We start from the raw sequence: 22221 nt of genomic DNA, 5'->3' as shown, positions 1-22221 counted from the left end.
TCTTTAAAAATGGTACATATATTACCAATTCTCCAAGGGTATGCAAACTTTTGAGCACAACTGCAGGTGTCAGATTACGGCTCTCCCTGTTCATTTGTATGGTATCCTTAAACAGTGACTTACTGTTGTAACAGGCTAGTTGACCATTACTAGCTATTACGCTCTCTTCCAGCAGCGTAGCAAGACCCTGGCTGATAGGGCTGAAACCCCAGATCTTTTGTTAATAGCCCCAAATGTTTTTTTTTTTTTTTTTGTGATTAAAAAAAAGAGAGAAAAAAGTAAGGCTTAATGTTCAGTATATCAGGGTACAAATGCACCAAGGCAGGATGCAATTCTGGCTTCAAATGTAAATTAATTAAGCCCAACTTGCCTTAATTGACAGTTCACAATTGTACTTTTATCGCTGTTCGTGCTCAAGTTCATCAGACACGTTATGAACACCTCGTGTAGGAGCTTTCTATTTTCTCTCACAGGGGTGCAGCTATTCTGTATCAGAGGTTTTATTATGCAAGCTTTATTTCTAAATATATAAACTATAAGTCTCATTTCTAATCTTCATTTGTTCACAATCCACACACCGAGTAGAACTTAATGCATGCGCCAGTCAACTTGTTCTGAGCATCTCTTCTCGCTCCCTAAGATGGACTATGGATCCATAATCAAATTAGCAGCTAGTTCACTGAATGGTGAACCAACCAGACTTTATTTAGCATTAGTCGATCAGAATGAAGAAGGTACTGTATGTCAGTAACAATACCTTCAATACAACAAAACTTTATCAAGGATAAGATTTGTCTGATGTATGATTCTTATGCCAGTAGCCAGCCACATTAACAAGCTAAGAGCTGCTAACTGGTTAAGTTACACATGAGCTGAAAAAATATCTGGATTTATCAGTATCCATTGATAATTTTTAGTAGGGATGTGCACGTTTCCTTTTTTACCATTCGGTTAACCACAAGGTTTCACGAACGATTATTCGGGTTTTCGTCGGGAGTCGGTATGTGGGAATAATGTTTATTGCAATGGAATTTCCTCAAACCAACTCAGAATATCAGCACAGTGAGCTATGAGTCTGAATAGCACAATACATAGGGCTTAAAATGATAAAATCTCACATTAAAGTCAAACAAAAATGATCCAAAAACTGGTTCACGATTCCATGTCATGTGTGTGGAGTTAAACCGCTGCGTTTAAATATCCTCTTTGGGGTGCCTTGATTTTTAAATAGTTTAAAATCAAATGATATTAAACTTGTCTAATTATTGTATTTAAGTTTGCACACCAGAGCAAAAGGGGGAAAAAAACACTGTTTTACCATTAAGTTAAAACTTTGCTTTGTTAAAAACAACCTGGAAACATGAAACCCAACACAGGTGTTTCGAGATGTGTTTATAAAAATGAAAGTTATTTTTAACTTTACTCGGTGATCCCATGATGGCGTTTTATTGCCACGTTAAATAAAATAGAAAATGAAGATTTCGAGACAAGTAAAAATTACGAGAATAAAGTTTTAGCATTATGAGATTAAATTCATATGAGAATAAAGTAAAAATTACAAAAATAAAGTCGTAGCATTGTGAGAATAAAGTAATATTGTGTGAATAAAGAAATATTTAAAGAACAAAATCTCAATATTAGGCTAAACAGAGCATCATTATCATAACGATAGAACGGACGACGAGCCAGCAGCTTCATTAATGCAAGAGATGGATGTGGAAGATGTAATCATATTTAGAATAGGATTTAGCAATAAAGAAATCCTTGGTCTTTTGGCACATCAGCACAGAGTTATTATTAGTTTCTGGGAACTTCAGCGGTAATGTAGGTCATTTAATTTTTTCAGGAGAAAGAACCAGACAGACATCCAACTGTCCCGCTCGGCGTTGGTGATGCTTGGTCTGCTTTTTTGTTGAGTTTTCCTCTATAAACAATTCTGTAACTGAGGGGATGTTACCACATACAATGTCTTGATATGGACTTATATAATTCACAGCAGTTCCAATTATTTTTCACTTCACTTGAGTGTGAGCCTATATCTCGCACCTCCCTTGACAGGCGCCCACATGTTGAAAACTCCTGTACTAATGCACACCTCAGTCATGAACAGAGAGCTTGCAAAAACTTCCCACAAATTCAGCTGGGTTGCATAGACAAGTTATCTCCCCGGTTAGTGGTGTTGTATTTAAAGACCAGAGATTGTTTAGTAGAGACGGTCCACTTTTATTTAAATGAATGGGAGAAATTGGAACGCCCAACCAAGATGCTCTAGTGCCCAATGGTCAACCGATGTAGAAAGGAAGTCCCACCTTACATGTGAAAGAGCCAATCACCTTTTAGATACAGACATCGCCTGCCAATTAACTCTAGAACGTGCATGCACATTACAAGCCGGGAAAATTGTGTGTTTTAGCGCAATATGAGGTAAATAAGCACCATTTATGAATCCAATATTATCAAATTTTTTTTGCTGATTTGAAATATGTTCTTTGATCGTAATCTCGACCAACCGTTCTAGAGATTTCGGTCTTTCTCCATTCAAGTAGATAGGAGCTGCACTGGCATGACTGGAAATGGCCGCCTGAGAGCGTGCCAACAATGCCTGACAGTGGACTGACTTGCTAGAGAGACTTTGGTAAAGACCCTGATGCTCAACTTTGCTTTTGTCCACCACATCACTTTGACGTTACTTTCCTTTCGATTTATTCTCAAAATATTACGACTTTAATCTCATAATGTTTCGACTTTATTCTTGTAAGTTTTACTTTATTCTCAAAATAATATGATAAATGACAATTGCAAATTTAAATGACATTGATTTTATTGTTAGTGTTAGTTTCTGCACAATGAACAGTGAGACGACAAGTTCTCACTTTGATCCGCAATTTAAATTAAAAACGTGTTTGATCCGTTTATTGTGTGACTGACGTTTGCTCATATAAAGTTCTGAACCGGTATCAGTGTTGCTAAATTAAGGCGGAAAGATGTCATCACAGTCTGAAAAGTGTCTCTTGCAAAAAATCGGTTTTCAAACAGGTTTCCCAAACACTTTCTGAAGTCAAATGACAATGCATGTTACAAAATCTATTAAAAGTAAAGACATTTTAATATGTCAGGCAGCTAATCCAGTGGTTTTCCATATGGACGTATAGATGAGGAATGTAGTTTTGTAGTTTCTTCCGCCACTGTGGTGTTGCATTTGACAAGGTGGTCTGAAATGGCATCTGTTACTGTTAATAGCTTTTAATATGCTACATGGAATTGCAATAGAGTGACAATATTGTGCCTTATCATACACATGCACATTAAATCATATTTAGTTCAGGTTGGTTGCCATAACCAAAGCTTCATCAGAATTAATAACATTAATGAAAACATTTTTAACTAAATAAATAAATAAAATAAAAACTTAACATAAGTGACAAAAAAACTAAAGAGGCCAGGCTAGGTGAGCTCAATCATCAGTACATCTAAATGTATTTATATTTACTTTCATTTTCAATAGGACATAGGCACTTTATTAATTAGAGTTTAAAATAAAATAAAATCCGCTAGTAATAAACAATATTAATTACATCTTAAATATAATACTTAAAAATAGTAAAGATAATAGTGAAAATAATAAAACATTTGATAAAGTGCAATACATTTATATATTTACTATGTTATGTTTTTATCTAGTTAACTTTATATAGAAAATCCACTTTTAATTAAAGTTAATTAAATCCACTATTGTTATAAAAATCCACTTCTCCACTAAAAATCCACCATTATTTAAAATAAAATCCACTTTTGATAAACAATATTAATTAAATTATAAATATAATGCTCAAAATAAAAATAATGAAAAATAATTGTAAAAATAAATAAATATTTTAAATATTAAAACATCTGATAACTGCAGTACAGTTATTTATTTACTATTTATGTGTTAAGATACGTAGTAAATATTATGTTTTAAACATATAAATATATTTTAAGCTATATAAATATTTTATTTAAAATATGAATTAAAAACTTAACATAATTAGAAGTTAAACTAAACTAAAATACATTATCATGTATTCAAGGTTATCAGTTAATAACGATTTAAATTTCATATGGAAAAGAGCTGCATAAAGATTCATCCAAATTTCTTCTTTTGTTTTCCAAGGTAAGATTAACAGTATACAGTACAGGTTTGGAACATCATGAAGGTGAGTTAATGATGACAGAGGTTTTTTTATATTTTTGGGTGAATTATTCATTTAAGGGACATAAAAACATACTTAAAAAGAACTGTTATAAATGCGTGCTGTGAGAAAACAAATCTACATTTTGTGGTGATTCTGAAAGCTCAGAGATTTCAAAACACATCAAATAAGGCCCAAAATTCTGACCATGAACCCATATTTTTAGTATTCCACCAAGTGTGGACTTTGAAAGTGATGTCTGAAGGCTTGTTAGAATCATCTGATGAGTGAATATGTTTGTTGTGTGCTGAAAAAGACAGATGTTTTGGACAGTGTGACGGTCTCTCATGCTACTACGTCAAGGATCTCTGAGGGATTTACGCTTGGCAGATGGCATGATGTACACTACAGAGACGCCATCGCACACTTGCCAGGTACAGAACTGTCCTTTCACAAAGCCAAACAACGGATAAACAGTGCAGAACCAGGAGGGGACTGTCTGCAAAGTCATTTTGAATACATTCCAAGAAATGCGTCTTTCAGCAAGAGGGTCACTGCTCAATTTGGAATAGGGAAACTGGCCCAAAGTGTCTGCCATTTATTTGTGCTCGGGGAATTCTGGGATGCCCTCAGTTGAGTTAAACAGGCATCTCTCAATCATACACATTGGATCGAGTGTGTGTGTTTGTGTGTGTCGTCCCCCTCTCTCCCTGTGGCAGGAGTGCTGGAGTGGATGCTTCAGACCTGAGGGCACTTTTCAGCCTGATCACACACAGTGGGGCCCTGCTGCTTGGTTGCGCACCATGGGTCACCAACTTACTACATTAGAACAAGACAGCCAAACACAGTGAAGCGTGCTGCTCCAACATACCTGGAAAAAACATACAGCAACTGCATTGTGCACCAAAAACAGAGCAACACAACATGATCAAACATTACATTTTAATGCAACTTTGATTATTTTAAGAATTGAATTAAAAAACAAATGCATTTAAAGGAATAGTTCACTGAAAATGGAAATCCTGTCATTATATACTTACCCTCATGTCGTTCCAAACCCGCATGCTGTTAATTTTTCAGTGGAACACAAAAGGAGAATTCTGAAGCAGCTCTATTTACCATAGTGACAATGAGTGTCAAGCTCCAAAAAGGACAAAGAAACACCAGAAAAGCACCAAAAAAAGAAAAAAAGTCCATTCGACTCACATGCTATATTCAAAGTCTTCTGAAGACATAGGATAGCTATTTTAGAGTCCGGATGCTGAATATAGGCTACATGCGCGCTTCGGTTGAGGTGAAAATAATTAGTGAATAACGACTTAAATTCTGACTGTTCCTCCCTTAAAACTATTGTATGGCTTCAGAAGACTTGGAATATTACACAAGTCATATGGACTACTTTTATGGTGCTTTTTGCGCTTTTTAAAATAAAAAATCTGTTCCACAGAAAAAATAATAGCATATTGATTTTGAACATCATGAAGATGAGTAAATAATGACAGAGTGTTCATTTTTGGTGTGTTCAATAGGAAATCACAATGTGCAATGTAAATATTCTGCTAATTGTGATGTCACAAAACTCATATTAATTCAATATTAATTAGGTTATGCACATATAATTTCAAATAATATTTTAATGTAAATAAATATTTTAATGACCGAAGAACTGGCAAAGTTTCTTCTGCATTAGACACTTACCTGATGGAAGCTATTTAAAAAATGGTGGGACAAGTTGGCTAAGGCAAAAAGTGGTAGGGACATGTCCCACCTGACCCACCCTTAAATGACGCCTATGAGAGTGCCTATTACCTGAGAAATGTATTAGAAATATTTTTTATTTTTATAATATAAAAGTATTCGATTTATTTAATATTTAATTATAATAGCCAATATTATAATTGAATAATAATAATAATAATATAATTTTTATTGAATAATGAATTCATAAATAAACAATAAATATTTAGAGATTTTTCATTCAGATTTTTCAGTATTTTTTATTTTTAAAAATCATACTGTTTTTTGCATATTCAATAAGAAACATTGCAATTTTTGTTTTATCTTATTATAATATTTTTATTTCTGATATTTAATAATGGAAGACAATAATAAATTATAGTAATGTAATTAAAACATATACTGTATTATAAACAGTATAAATTAATCATTTAAATTATTATGATATTATCTTAATATTATAAATAATCTTTATCACAGACAATATTATTATCATATCATATATATATTAAAGATATATTACAGATATAAAAGCAAGATATATTGCTTTTAAAGCACTTAAAACTTGTGTATTATTTGAGCTGTCCTTTTAAATAACCACCAGCACTCAAAACAATGTTATTTATTCTCTCATATATATTAACAAAACAAACATGCCCCCACTACAGTGGACAAAAATGAATAGCTGCCTCTCAGGAGGGCATGAAAGCGCGTTCCCGCGTCTCATCTTCACATGCGCAATGATTGACGTGCGCTGAAAGGCATGTGTGGGCGGAGCCAAATAGTCTCCGCGTCCAATCAGATTGCGCGGGCGGAGCCAAAGCATCCTAGTCAGCGCTGATAGTGTTTCAATGTAACAAAAGCAGCAGGATGAAACATTGAAATAATGCGCGAGTGTATCAAACGCAGTGTTCACGCGGGAACTGATTAATAACACACAACAAAGCGCAGACAGCACACACACGGGTCACTTTAGTGTTTAAACTCTAGATTGTGGGTCAAGGCGCAAAGTGAGCTCAGAACTGAGCAGAGAGCGCGCAAGGAACGGGACGGGTCCAGACGTTACCGACAGAACCAGAGCAACCTCCGCCGCAGCTGTACCGGAGCGGAGCGGCCCGACATGGACGAGCAGCCGCGCCTGATGCATGCTCATGCGGCCGTGGGGATGAGCGGACACCCCGGGCTGTCTCAGCACATACCGGAGAACACCGGAGCGACGGACGGCGACGGCAGAAAGCAGGACATCGGAGACATTTTACAGCAGATCATGACCATCACAGACCAGAGCCTGGACGAGGCGCAGGCCAGGTGAGCTGTCAATCATCGTCATATCAATGTATTAGGAAGTATTTATATTGACATCTTCAATAGAGGCACTTTATTGATTTGAGATTGAGTTAAAAAAGAAAAGAAAATCCACTTTTAATAAACAATATTACTTAAATTATAAATATTATACTCAAAATAAAAATAATAAAATAGTATTTTTTTACACTTTTAATACAGTGTAATAACTTTATATATTTACTATTATTTATAGAAAAAATATTGTATTTTTATAGCAAATATTATATGTATTATATATAAATGTTTTATTTAAATATAAAACACTATGTATTTTTCACTGTACATCTTTAAAATCACTTTTAGTAGACTAATAAAGATTAACTTGCTCAAAAAAAATTATTTTTATATTTCACATTGGATTATCAATAATCCTTATAAAAAAATACCATAGTAGTCAGTTTATGCCAAAATACCATCCATTACTACATTTAGAGTTACTACTGTAAAATCATAATCAGTTAATTTGGGATAGCCTTCAAACAGTTTAAGAAGCTTTATGAATGTCATTTTGTGCATTTTCTGTTTTGATGATAGCTGTCTTATAGCTACCACAATTTTACTGCAGTAACAATAGTATTTCGAAAACTATTTTGTAGATGTTTGGCTAATTGCTATCAAAACAATTGGCGATTAGTACATTTATGCATGTAAATCACGAGTTATTGACAATGTGAGCAGAACTGGACTGGTAACACAGTTGCTGTTGTCAGTGTGTCCAAACACAAACGCTGTGCAGTGACGGACATCAGTGGATTTTTCTGACATGCAGTGCTCATTTTTTGTCAATAGAAATAAACAGATGCCAAGATGGAACTTGACAGACAGCACTGAGACCGATATTGCACATGTGATGTCCCTTTAACAGAATCAGAATGAGCTTTATTGCCAAGTGTGCTCACGTACACAAGGATTTATTTTTTTAGTGATAGGAGAAACAAGCAATCAAGTTAAGATGTATTGTCCAAACCGGAGGTTTTTAATTTATAGAAAGCAAAAGTTGTTTTTTCTGCATATGTAGAACTATTTGCAACATTATACTGTATATGTTCCTCTTAATTTACAGTTTAAAGCATATTTTAAAGATACAAACATCACCATTCATGCACTAAAAAAAAAAGTTAAATGAACTTAATAAAATTGAGCAAAAACTATCCACACAATTAATTACATTATTTCAACTTAAAATAATTAGTTTGAATGGATTTGATATAGTCTTGTTGAATGAACTTACATTTATTTTGTCATATCAACCATTAAAAAATGTGTCGAAAGTCATCATTTGAATTATGTTGAGGTGACAGCAAATGAACAACTAGTTTGGCCAACAAAAATTATTTATGTTGTCCCAACACAAATGGATTAAGTAAACTCCCATTTGACAAATTTAAGTGGATTGCATGCTATGAAATTAAGTTGTGGCAAAATGTTCAGGAATTGTGTTGGATCAGTTCATTTAAATTAAGTAAATTGAACAAGTGGTAAAAATTCTTTTTTTGAGTGTGTATTTACTGTATTAATACATTGATTAGCATGGACAAGTCTTTTTTTAGCATACTATATTTTTTTATCATACTGTATATTCAATCATGTTCAATCAAGTATGCATTGTTATGTTTATTTCAAAACAGTAATAGGTTTTTAGATAAATTGAATCCTTTAAAGTAGTTTTTGGTTATCTTAAGTAATTAAATAAATAAGAAATAATGGCTTCTATATCAATAATGGTAATTACCAATGGATTGTTGTTAATATTAAGCATGCAGAATATGAAACTGGGAGACCGCCTGGAGTTTTTGCTGGTCAATTTGTGCGTTTCATAACGCCAAGATCATTTTAGGCAACAGGCAGACAAATAACTCTTTACTAGGAGGGGGATATACTGCGCTATTGAAACGCTCACCGCGGCCTTTTGTTGTGTTTCAGGAAACATGCACTAAACTGCCACAGAATGAAACCGGCGCTCTTTAACGTCCTGTGTGAAATCAAAGAGAAAACAGGTAAATGTTATGCTTTTTGTCTTTCTGTTTTAAAATGTCACCGTCTGTTTAGCATTATATTTCTAAAGTGAATGCTTCATTATTTCAACTGTGCTTCATTATTCAAGTGTCCAGTCAAATCTGTAAGAGAAACCTTTGCATTTTGAATGTTTGCATATGCCATGACATATTTAATAATGTCAAATACTCTCAATAACAGCAGGAAAAGATACGTTTTGCGTTTTCTGCTTTTTTCTATACTCTGAATTGAATGTGGATACATTAGAATGGGGATTTTACAGGGTTAATGGAGGTTTGTGGCAGTCTCATAGTAAAGAAATTCAGTTAAATGTCTTTAAATGTGTCATTGGTAAATCATAGGACTCTGTTAAGCGATTATGCACTTAGACTGCTGAAATATTTAATTGTGTTTAGCTTAACCCTGAATAATGAATTTAGTGAATTTTTTGGAGTGGTCCGATCTCAAAAAAGGAAATGTATATGTTTATATGGAGTTTTGCTGCAAAAAAGGTGCAAAAGGCATGTTTTTGTTTTGTTTTGAAAAGATATTATCATTGTAAACACAGTGTTGTGTTGTATAGATGCATACTGTTTTTATGAAATGAAAGCTTTTTTATACATTAATATGGATTATGTAAAATACTCTCAAAAGCAGCAGGAAAAGATATTATAATTGAAAATACAGTGTTGCGTTTTCTGAAATGAAATGCTTTTTCCTACACTGTGAATTGAATGTGGATATATCAGAATATGGATTTTATCTTAATGAAGAAATGCGGTTAAATGTCTCTAAAAGTACTGCTTTTTTGATCTGTCATTGTCAAGTCATCATTACTACTATTGGACTTTATCAAGCTTGTCTTTATACACATAGACTAAAAGCCTAGCTATGTTCTGGTAAAGAGAGTGCATGGTTAAATTACAAACTACCACAACTTGCGTAGCTGAAATGGCTATTTAGTCATGTTTAGCTTAACACTGATGAAGGACGTTTGTGCATTTTTGCATGTCAGATCTCAATGAAGGAAATCTGTGTTTAATTCATCAATAATATGGCTGTGTGGCGTCATTTTGGAGCCCTAAAATTGTTATTTCGCTGCTGAGGTCTAAAGTCACATTTTCTACATTTTGCTTTTCCGATGGATTTGTGCTTGTGAGATATAGAGACACTATCTCTCTGCGGTTTGATGTGCAAACATTTCCAGCGTGTTTCACAGCCATTAGTGCATGAAATATAAAGGACTAGATGAAGGATAAAGAAGTGTTTTTTTATCATTATCTCTTGGACGGCTCTATTCCAGCTGTGCAACCGTGGGTGGTTCCTATTTCTCTGTTTGTTCTATCTTGTCCACTGGCTGTGATGGTCCACTATGATGTTTTCATTGAGTCGCGGCCGCCGTGTCTGCAGAGCGAGGAGGGGGTTACTGCGGCCTGCTGCTTCGCTCCTGCTCTGCGTCCGCAATGGGAGTGACAGTTATGCGTGGAGTGTAACTCCCTGCCGTTTCGTTTTCTGTTTGTTTTTCTTTTTGGAGTTCACTCAGAGTTCGAGCTCGCGTGAATCACAGAGTGACATGGACGGATCCCAGACTTTCTTCAGCAGTACACCAAAAATACGAAGGGGCCAAACTTGACCCTCATCTGCACCCGAATTGGAGCTTTGGAAGGCAAGGCAGGTCAAAACGTTTTAAAAATGTTTGCGTTAGTTGTTGTGAAGAAAATACAAAATTAGAAAACTGTGTTCCTATTAGATTTACAAAATGACTTGGTTAAAATGTATGATTTGTTTGTGTTAACCAGCAAGTTAAAAGAGTGTAGAGAAATGCCCGTTATTGTGCGTTTTAAATTTGTAGTCTTGTGGTTGAACAAATGCTTTATGATATCTCATTGGTTTAGAATAGCTCTAAAGGAATGTGTTTTTTAATGGTTGTTAGTTTACACTAGTATAACCGTGTACAGTCAGAAACCCTTTTAACATTTCAACCTTACGCACTGAAAAAAAATATATTTTGTGGTGGAGTAAACAGCAATTAGTTTAAGTGTGAACTTGAAAATATTAAGTAAATTCTAAATTTGTACTCAATTCAAACATGTAAATATTAATGCTCTAGCTTATAAGTAAATATTATTTACGCTTGTTTTTCATCTGGCTAACTGTTTTAGATCTTGAAAAATTTCAGCTTTTATCTGCTTTAAAAAATTCAACATTTAACAGTGTTAATGTAAACATTTAAAAACAAATATTGTCATGCTGATACTTAAACAAGTAAACATAATGGTACAACAATGAAAGGGACAAAAAGTGATTGTGTTAAAAGTAAAGAAAAGTGTGAAGCAATTCTTTTAGTTTCAAAGTTCATCTTAAGATCACTTGCAGTACTTTAGATTGTATGTGTTTGTAGCATGTTTTTTTTTTTTTACAGCTCCTCTCAGTGTGCCAATTGACACCTGCAGGGGAGGACACAGACCTAGGTCACCACCTGACCTTTTGACCCCACTCTATTTTTACTGGGATATACAGAACAGAGACACGGAGGGAAATCTAAACAGCCGCAGTGTTCTTAGGCCAGAAGGAGGAAGCAACACTTTGTTTTAGTCAACATTGAGACATGGCCATCTTTTCTTAACGCTCGTCACTACTCGCTTTTATTCTGCTCATATTTTCATTCTCGTATCAGGAATGTCTGTTTGCAGTGGTGTGTGTGTGTGTGAGAGTGAGCACAAACACGGGTTTGTACACACGTGTGTGTTTGTTTAAAGATGGATTTACAGTCTTTGTGCATTTTCACACTGTTTTGTTACCATAATCTGTGTGTTGAAAGTTTTTTGTTTGTTGTAATTTTGACAAATTAGAAAATTAGATGAAATGTGTTTTGAAGCCGTTGTAAAATGCGATAAACGCACACCTGTGACCAAACATTCATATATTAATTCTATATTCTATATTAATATATAATACAGAATAATATTCTATATTAATGCGCCAAGTTACTGCATTGTTTGATATCTGTAAGCAGCTTAGAGTTGGGCTAATACACTCGATTAGCAAAATAATAATTATTATTAATAAATTTAACTACCTATTGAACACTGGTTTCTTTTATCAGTGTTTTTTAAAGCATTGAGCCACTTGAGGTCTTGTGTTACAGTAGTTTTACTTTGGTTAAAGGGGTTTTCGGTAGAGACACACCGATATATCGGCCAAATATCGGTATCGTATGATAAAAACAAATAGACACTGACAACAATGTTCTTATTTAATTTCTTTCAAAGTTCTGTGATTAATTATCAAATAAAAATACACCAAACTTTTGGTATCGGTATCGGCACATGTTGTTCTAAAAAAAATTGGATATCAGTATCGGCAAACAAACTTTGTGCCTTTTTCAATCATCTGTAGCAAAATAATGCATTACATTCATCCTTTGTTGCAGTTAAAGTTTCTTTTTTACTGCCTACATACAGATTTTATGGAATTATTTGCTTAGAATGACTGTTTATTAGTTAGTGCATGCATTAAGCCACTTGAGGTCTTGCGTTACAGTAGTTTTACATTGGTTAAAGGGGTTTTCGGTAGAGACACACCGATATATCGGCCAAATATCGGTATCGTACGATAAAAACAAATAGACATTGACAACAACGTTCTTATGTAAATTTATTTCGAAGTTCTGTAATTAATTATCAAATAAAAAATAATAATAATAAAAAAAACACACCAAACTATTGGTATCGGTATCGGCACGTTGTTAAAAAAAAAAAAAAATCGGATATCGGTATCGGCAAACAAACTTTGTGCCTGTTTCAATCATCTGTAGAAAAATACTGCATTACATTCATTCTTTGTTGCAGTTAAAGTTTATTTTTTACTGCCTACGTACAGATTTAATGGAAATATTTGCTTAGTACATGCATTAACACTCATGCACCTAAATGCATTTTATCACTGAAGCTAAATGCAGTTTGAATTGTAATTAGTGATGAGATTCTAAATGGAAATGGAACAGTACGCTTGTTAACACGTTCATGAAAACAATGGCAGAGTCTTGTCCAAGCGTTTGTGATCAGGCCGGAATCGTGTTGGAAAGGCTCTGGCACCAAATGGCTTTCCAAAAATGCACTCTTCAACAATTCCAGCTAGAGCAGTTGGCCCATATGGACTCGATACCATGCAAACTGTCGCTTCATTATTCTTCACATTATAACCCAGCCAACACTTGAAAGGAGCACTGCAAAAGTCTTTTTTCCTGTGTTGGTTTTGTCTCAGTGTTTCTGACGCATGAGGACTCTTTATGGAAGCAGAATTCTTGGATCTCTCGGCACTTCAGAGCACTGTCGAGGCATCTAATTGCAGAATGTCATACTGTGTTCTGTAACATCACCTTGAACCTTCAATGTTGACATAGACACTGTAGCGGCACTCTACCGTTGAAGAGTACGAGGTTTTGAGCGCCTGTCAGAGACTTTACGTTGCGCACAAATAGTCGTTAACTTCAGAAACCTGCAAATAAAGCCCTAATGGATGTTTAAACACTCAGTGGGTTTGTTTTTTGTTCGTTTTTGTCTGTTTGTTTATTCCTTTCTGAATAGATTCTGAACACGTTTTTGAGCGTATAATCAGTAAAATGCTTTGCACTTTAAGACTGTACAAACTTGTTTTGCACAAACACATGACCAAAAAAGAAAAAGAATTCAGAAGAGCTGATTGAATTATTGGTTCTAACGTAAACAAGATATTTGCAGTGTTCTAACAGATTCAATGTTGTGTTCAAATAAAAAAGCTCCCAATAAAGACCTAATAGAAGATGTTTATACATTCAGTGGGTTTTTATTCTTTTTCTGTTTGTTTGTTTGTACTTTGTTTGTTTATTATTTTTCGAAAAATGTTTCTATTTAACAAACTCATTTTTTAGGATAATTAGTAAAATACGTTGATCTTTAAAACTGTAGAATATTGCGTTGCTTTATCATAAACACAAGACCTATATTTTCTATACAAATATAGTACAAAATAGATTCCTTTCAGAATAGTTTTTTTAACTTTGCACATAATTATGCGCATTAATTAACACATGTTGTTCTGTTTTTTCTATAATCAGTAAAATGTTTTGCTTTTTTTTAACTGTAGAAAATGGCTTTTCTAAACTCATGCCAGACCAAGGAAAAAAAAAAATGGAAGAGCTAAGCTAATTTAGTTCTTGGTTCAAATGCTGTACAATGCAATGCTTTTATTGCAAACATCTATAAACATCTAGCAACCATTATAAATGTAATTCTTCGAAACCTCTGTCAAATCTCACAAATCTTGACTTGCAGTGTTTTTTTTCTCCCGGCAAACCTCAACAATAGGCTAGTATTCCTGTGGCATGTGTTTAAATGGTGCAAGGTTTAGCGCCTGGGGGTTCGGGTGATGTAATGTTATTTTTTGATGGGTGAGAATGAGGTGAGGAGAGGGCAGGGCGCGAATATTTGACAGGGTTGAAGTGAGCCAAAGATATGATTACTCAGTTTGTTCAGCACGACATCACCGCGTATGGAGCTCGCTCAGTCCTGTGGGAAGCTCGAACCATGACGACTCCTTGCGCTAAACACACTGTTGCTCGCACTATACACTCCTGTAGCTTATTAAAGACACAAAAAATAATTGATGGAAGCTTCTTTAGTTCTAAACAAGCAATTTTAAGAGAATGTAACATTAACAATGACATGTTTGGTGTCACAAAATGCATTCATTGCGATTATCAAGAAAAACACAAATGCATATAACGTTTTGTCAAAGAAAACATATTACGATCAAAGATTTTTCAAATGTTGTGCATTAAATGTATTAAATAACATTTTGTGCAATATGTTTAGAGCAGCAGATTTAAAAGAACCATCTAATTAGTGTTATTTGTTCGGGGAGTTGGTCTATACCGGAAGCGTTGTATGTTCTGAGTTGTAGATTCAAAAGAACTGGCTTATTAGTGTCATTCGTTCAAGAATCAGACAGTACCGGAAGTGGCGTATGTTCCGTGTTGTAGATTCAAAAGAACTGGCTCATTAGAGTCATTCATTCGGGAATCGGACTATACTGGCTCATTAGAGTCATTCGTTCAGGAATCAGACAGTACCAGAAGCTGCATATGTATTGTGTTGTATATGTAATTTGTGTTGTAGATTCAAAAGAACTGGCTCATTAGAGTCATTCATTCGGGAATCGGACTATACTGGCTCATTAGAGTAATTTGTTTGGGAGTCGGACTATACCGGCTCATTAGAGTCATTTGTTCGGGAATCGGATTATACCGGCTCAATAGAGTCATTTGTTCGGGAGTTGGACAATACTGGCTCATTAGAGTCATTTGTTCAGGAATCAGACTATACCGGCTCATTAGACTCATTTGTTCAGAAGTCGGACTATACCAGGAGCACTGTATGTTCTGCATTGCAGATTCAATAGTACCGGCTCATTAGAGTCATTTGTTTGGAAGTTGGACCATAACGGAAGTGGCATGTGTTCCGCGTTATAGATTCAAAAGTACCAGCTCATTAGAGTAATTTGTTCGGAAGTTGGACTATACCGGAAGCGGCGTATGTTCTGCGTTGTAGATTCAAAAGTACCGGCTCATTAGAGTAATTTGTTCGGGAATCGGACTATACTGGCTCATTAGAGTCATTTGTTCAGGAGTCGGACTATACCGGAAGCGGCGTATGTTCTGCGTTGTAGATTCAAAAGTACCGGCTCATTAGAGTAATTTGTTCGGGAATCGGACTATACCGGCTCATTAGAGTCATTTGTTCGGGAATCGGATTATACCGGCTCAATAGAGTCATTTGTTCGGGAGTTGGACAATACTGGCTCATTAGAGTCATTTGTTCAGGAATCAGACTATGCCGGCTCATTAGACTCATTTGTTCAGAAGTCGGACTATACCAGAAGCACTGTATGTTCTGCATTGCAGATTCAAAAGTACCGGCTCATTAGAGTCATTTGTTTGGAAGTTGGACCATAATGGAAGTGGCATATGTTCCGCGTTATAGATTCAAAAGTACCAGCTCATTAGAGTAATTTGTTCGGAAGTTGGACTATACCGGAAGCGGCGTATGTTCTGCGTTGTAGATTCAAAAGTACCGGCTCATTAGAGTAATTTGTTCGGGAATCGGACTATACTGGCTCATTAGAGTCATTTGTTCAGGAGTCGGACTATACCGGAAGCGGCGTATGTTCTGCGTTGTAGATTCAAAAGTACCGGCTCATTAGAGTAATTTGTTCGGGAATCGGACTATACCGGCTCATTAGAGTCATTTGTTCAGGAGTCGGACTATACCGGAAGCGGTGTATGTTCTGCGTTGTAGATTCAAAAGAACTGGCTCATAAGAATCATTCGTTCAGGAATCAAAATACACTGGTAGTGCTGTATGTTTCACACTGTACATTTAATAGAGGGCAGCGCTTGCCGCTGAATTTCACTACAGGAAACACTGTCAGAGAATTTTGCTACAGTGTTCGGTCCGCACCGGCGGAAGTCATGAAAATCGTATGGTTCCGGTATTTTTTTAAAAATGGAACCGGTTCTCACTACCCAAACATATTTGGCACATCACGTAATTTATTTGATAAAAAATGTCATATGATGGCCTTGGTGTTGCTAGCACCATGCTCTACCACTTGAGCTACGGGAACTTTAAGGTTTGTATTAAATATAAATATTTAAAAATAATTAGCCAAGTTGCAAAGGTCAGTTCAGATATACTAGAAGCACTCTGGGTACGGTTTGTCTGTCCAACCCAGTCTCTGACACATGGCTGGCCCGGTCTCTGTGCTAATATGTGCTGCTTTGTCTTTCATTTGGTGTCTTTTATAAACGTGCTGATGCAGCATCTCTCCACAGAGAGCGAATGAGCAGGATACGAGAATCACATCTGTTGGACAGGCTCATCATCCGCCAAGCGGAAACACTAAAGCCTAATCCAGCACATAATAGAGCCGCACGCACACTGACTGGCAGCGCGCGGCCGCCGTGGCGTTTTTTGGAACAGCTCCTTCAGGCTTTTGCAGAAATAAGATTACGAGAGCACGCAATGGCAGTTACTGAGAGATCTGTCATCGTTTTCTTCTCTGAGTATACACCAGAGCACAATCACATTACCTTATGAATTATGCAAATTGTCAGTGGCCTAATTGAGATGTGTTAATCATATTAAGAAGCTTAATAGCTGGAATTTAACTGTGATGCTATTTGGTAATTAAGCACGATGGTGAGTTTGCCGTGCCGTTGATTGAGCTGTGGAAGAATGCATCAGTGTTTATATGTCTTGTTTGTCTGTCTGCTGGGTGATATAGCTAAAACAATCATTTCTAATATTATCTCGATATTTATGTATTTCCTCAATAATGGTTTATAAGGATGATCAGATGAACCATCATTTTAACCAAACAGCCATTGTTGCAAAGTATATTCAAATATTTATTGCAAGATGTACAATATAGTGAAAATGTCAATAAAATTAATCAATGCATAATTTCACCAAATAAACACAAGGAAGATTTGCTCCCATATAACAATACATATATTTTTAATAAGACATTTTAAAATATGAAAAATGCTACCTGTTTTCTGTAATTTCCGTGAATATTCTGTGTTTTCTATGTGATCACGCAAACAAATCGCTGAGTTTTGAAACAATTCATTTAAATTGACAGTTTTGAACTGATTCACGGATATGAATCACACTTACCAACTCTAACGCTATTTTCGCTTTTGTCATTAAAATGAGAGATGCTATTAAAACATTTGTCTTAACGTTCTTATACTCACGAGTTGCAACCAGACAAGGAAATGACAAAGTCTTTCATAAACATAATGTGACCATTAAAAAGCGCATTTAAATCATCGCAATATTCACAATGTTGTTTAATTTGATATTTCCAGTAAAAAATCGTGAATATTCCATATATTGACCATTTTCTTTTTAAATACACATCTATAACAATACCTATTTTTATAAAGACATTTCAAAATATGAAAAATGCCACATGACTTCCATGAACATTTTGTTGCGATGACGCAAAAAAATCAAATAGTTTTTATTTAAGTGCACTGATATAACAATTAGGGCTGTCAATTTAACATTTTAATACAGTGCGATAAATTCGATAAAAAATAATGCATAAAAAAAATTTGCAAAATTAATCATATCCCTGGTCCGTAATAAGGAATATTCCTGAGAAATTCAAGCTTGTAGTAGCATCTGTTTTCTTCAGGGGGCAGTAAGCGAAACTTCAGCTGTATAGGCAACGCGCAGCTTATACAGAGAACAAACCATACTTACTGACAGTCAGGGTTGGGAGAGTTACTTTTGAAATGTATTCCACTACAGATTACAGAATACATGCTGTAAAATGTAATTTGTAACATATTTCGTTAGATTACTCAAGGTCAGTAATGTATTCTAAATACTTTGGATTACTTCTTCAGCACTGGTAGATTTTTTCACTTGTTTTGACTATAAAAACTCTGCCAGTACAGTAAGACAAAATACACATGTTAAAAATACATTCTCTGAAAAAACCTAAATATCTTATGCAGTGTTGTTTCTGAAACAAGATAAGAAAATTGATCTTGTTTTAAGGATTTTTAGATATTTTTACAGGAAAATAATACAAAAATTATTATCAAGAATATGATTTTTGTCCTAATATCAAAGGTCTTACTAGAAAAAAAGAAATTATAATCCAACGTGAATTTTCTTGATAAAAAAATATGATTGTGCGTGGTAACGTGCATGTATAATGGCTAGAAATAGTATTTTAGCTTAGCATAAAGCTGACAATTTCCACAAGGTTTATTTCTATTTCTTCTGCTCCAAACTTACTTCAAACTTACTTCTCTGTCTGCTCGTATGAATGTAACACATCATAAGAAAGTGTTTCACCGCTGTTCAAATGCACTTTGGATCGCATCATTTATATGTATAAATGTAAATATTAAATAAAACAAATGACAGTAAAATGCAAAGTAATCTCTTCAGTAATCAAAATACTTTTTGAATGTAACTGTATTCTAATTACCAATGATTTAAATTGTAACTGTAGTGGAATACAGTTACTTATATTTTGTATTTTAAATACGTAATCCTGTAACATGTACTCCGTTACTCCATAACCCTGCTGACAGCAGACAGCACAACACGAGGACGCGGTGTTGCATTCAATCACAGCTTGATGGAGCACAAATCCGAATTTAGGGATCTCTAAGTGTTCTTCTAAGTATTAAACTATGTTTAACTTGACACAGCGACCTAAAAACTGTATGTTTATGACGCAACGCAATCAAAGTGAGACGCTTCAAAAGCATCCGTCTGACGCATGTGTACATCGACGTGTCCTTAGACAAGCCCTTATAATAAATCTCCGACTGATTGACTAATTCAATTGCAAAATGAATTATAATATATATATATATATATATATATATATATATATATATATATATATATATATTATTTTTTTTAAATTATTATTATTATTTGTAATTATTTAAATATAACTATTTATAATTATTTAATCATTATATATTGAATTATTGTTTCTCAGCAAATATTTATATATGCGATTAATTGTGATAAATTAAATTAATTAGTCGGCACAATGTAATTAATTTTATTAGAAATTTTAATTGATTGTCAACCCAAATAACAATACATATATAATTGTACTAAGGAATTTTAATATATACGAAAAATGCCGCACGTCTTCTGTGAACATTTTTGATTGATGATTCAAACAAATAGTTGAAATTGTGTTTTGAATTGATACATTCAAATTGACCATTTGAACGGCATTTTCACAACTGACGTTTAATGAGAGATGCAATTAAAACATTGCAAAGGGACAAGGAAGAATCGGCAAGAAAACGCATTAAAATCATCGAATTATTCACAATGTTTAATTGAATATTGCCAGCAAAATAATTGTGAATATTCCATATATTGACCATTTTATTTAATATACACAACAATAACAATATTTTTTTTTTCAGACATTTTTTTTTGGGGGGGGGGGGGGATTTTTCCCCTTTTTCTCCCAATTTGGAATGCCCAATTCCCAATGCGCTCTAAGTCCTCGTGGTCGCATAGTGATTCGCCTCAGTCCAGGTGGCGGAGGACGAATCCCAGTTGCCTCCGTGTCTGAGACAGTCAACCCACGCATCTTATCACGTGGCTTGTTGAGCGCGTTGCCACGGAGACATAGCGTGTGTGGAGGCTTCACGCCATCCACCGCGGCAACCACGCTCAATTCACCATGCGCCACACCGAGAACAAACCACCTTTATAGCGTCCATGAGGAGGTTACCCCATGTGACTCTACCCTCCCTAGCAACTGGGCCAATTTGGTTGCTTAGGAGACCTGGCTGGAGTCACTCAGCACGCCCTGGGATTCCAACTAACGAACTCCAGGGGTGGTAGGCAGCGTATTTTACCACTGAGCTACCCAGGCCCCGGTTTTCAGACATTTTAATATATAAAAAATGCCATGTGATAACATTTTTGTGTGTTAATTCAAACAAATCATTGAATCAGACATTTAAATTAATTCATTCAAATTGACAGTTTGAACTGATTCACAGAAATGATTTGCACTTACAAACTCTAAAGCCATTTTTGAGACTGACGTTTAAATGAGAGACGCTATTAAAACATTTGAACGTTTATCACTCTCATTAGTCGCAAGAAGACAAGAAAGAATTGGAAACTTAACTTATGAAACATAATATGGCCAAATGAAAAGTTATTTTTTATTTTGCTTAATTTAATAATAGCAAAATAATCATGAATGTTCCATATACTGACCGTTTTACTCTATATAAACAACTATAACAATACTTATTTTTATTAAGACATTTTAATATGTAAAAAATGTGTGAACATTTTAGAGCAATTAAGCAAAAAAAAAAAAAATAGAATCATTTTCATTTATATGTGCCAATATAATGATACATATATTTTAACGAAATATACAAAAATTGAATTATTATTTAATTATTTGTGAACACAGTGTTTTCCGAGTGATACCTGAAAACAAATCGCTGAATGAGAGTTTTGGATTGATTCATTCAAATTGAAAGTTTGAACTGATTCACGGAAATGATTTGCACATACCAGTTCTAACAACGTTTTCAGCACTGATGTTTAAATTAAAATTTGATGCTATTAAAACGTCTCATTAAAACAAAAAAAGGAAGAATTGCGAAACTAATCTAAAGACACAGTCATAGGGCCTGCTTATGCGTTTTCACCATGGAGCTATAAAATACCTGGAGAGAGCTATCCGTTAGCATCCCTATTCATCTCTGTGCTCAGCTAGTGCAGGGTTCCCAGAAAATTAACGAAATGGAGGCTGCCATCTTTGCTCATTGGCGCTCAGTTCCGGGATTGGGTGTCACGTGACTGATCACCTGTGAATGGGAATAGATAGGGAAAAATATAAAAAAAAATATCATGCTTTCAAGAGTCCTTCAAAAACAATCCATCACCGGATGACGATGTGCTATAATGTAATTAAATCATTTAAATTTAAATGGTTCTTGGAGAATTTTTATTTCGTAATAAAACACGCCTACATTTGAATGGTTGTCTGTGGAGAAACATGCTTTTTGCCATTGGGTGGTGCAGTTCCAGCATCTACCAGCAGGTGCTAACAGTGACCTGCTAACCAGCTGATTCCTGACCCCCTGTTTTTCATTGATCGAATAGCTATCCAATCATGAAAAGCCAGGTGTAAATGCCCTCCGAAACGCATTCGAGACGGATTGCAATCCGATCGCTCAAACCACTTCAGGAGGTGGTTTGAGATGCATTCCATTCGAAACTGGTCAAGTCTAAATGTATCTGGCTGTTCAAGTCACATATGTAAACTTTACGGTGCCCAAACAGCGCTACATCAGCATAGGAAAAAAGTGAAACATAACAGCTATTACCGAATATTT

At 34.9% G+C, this 22221-nt stretch overlaps 1 protein-coding gene across 2 annotated transcripts in view; it reads left to right on the top strand.

The window, feature by feature from the left end:
• Nucleotides 1–6781: 6781 nt before the first annotated feature.
• Nucleotides 6782–22221, top strand: part of LOC127445906 (pre-B-cell leukemia transcription factor 1-like) — a 130192-nt gene continuing 114752 nt past the window's right edge. For both annotated transcript variants that reach the window (XM_051706383.1, XM_051706382.1), the window contains exons 1-2: nucleotides 6782–7217; nucleotides 9180–9253. In XM_051706383.1, coding sequence (XP_051562343.1) covers nucleotides 7030–7217; nucleotides 9180–9253 — 262 coding nt within the window. In that variant the 5' untranslated portion in view covers nucleotides 6782–7029. The remainder of the gene's footprint in view (nucleotides 7218–9179; nucleotides 9254–22221) is intronic.

This window comes from Myxocyprinus asiaticus, chromosome 9, assembly GCF_019703515.2.
Source record: "Myxocyprinus asiaticus isolate MX2 ecotype Aquarium Trade chromosome 9, UBuf_Myxa_2, whole genome shotgun sequence".
NCBI lineage: Eukaryota > Metazoa > Chordata > Actinopteri > Cypriniformes > Catostomidae > Myxocyprinus > Myxocyprinus asiaticus.
The sequence above is the reverse complement of the archived record's forward strand: the minus strand, read 5'-3'. Positions and strand labels throughout refer to the sequence as shown.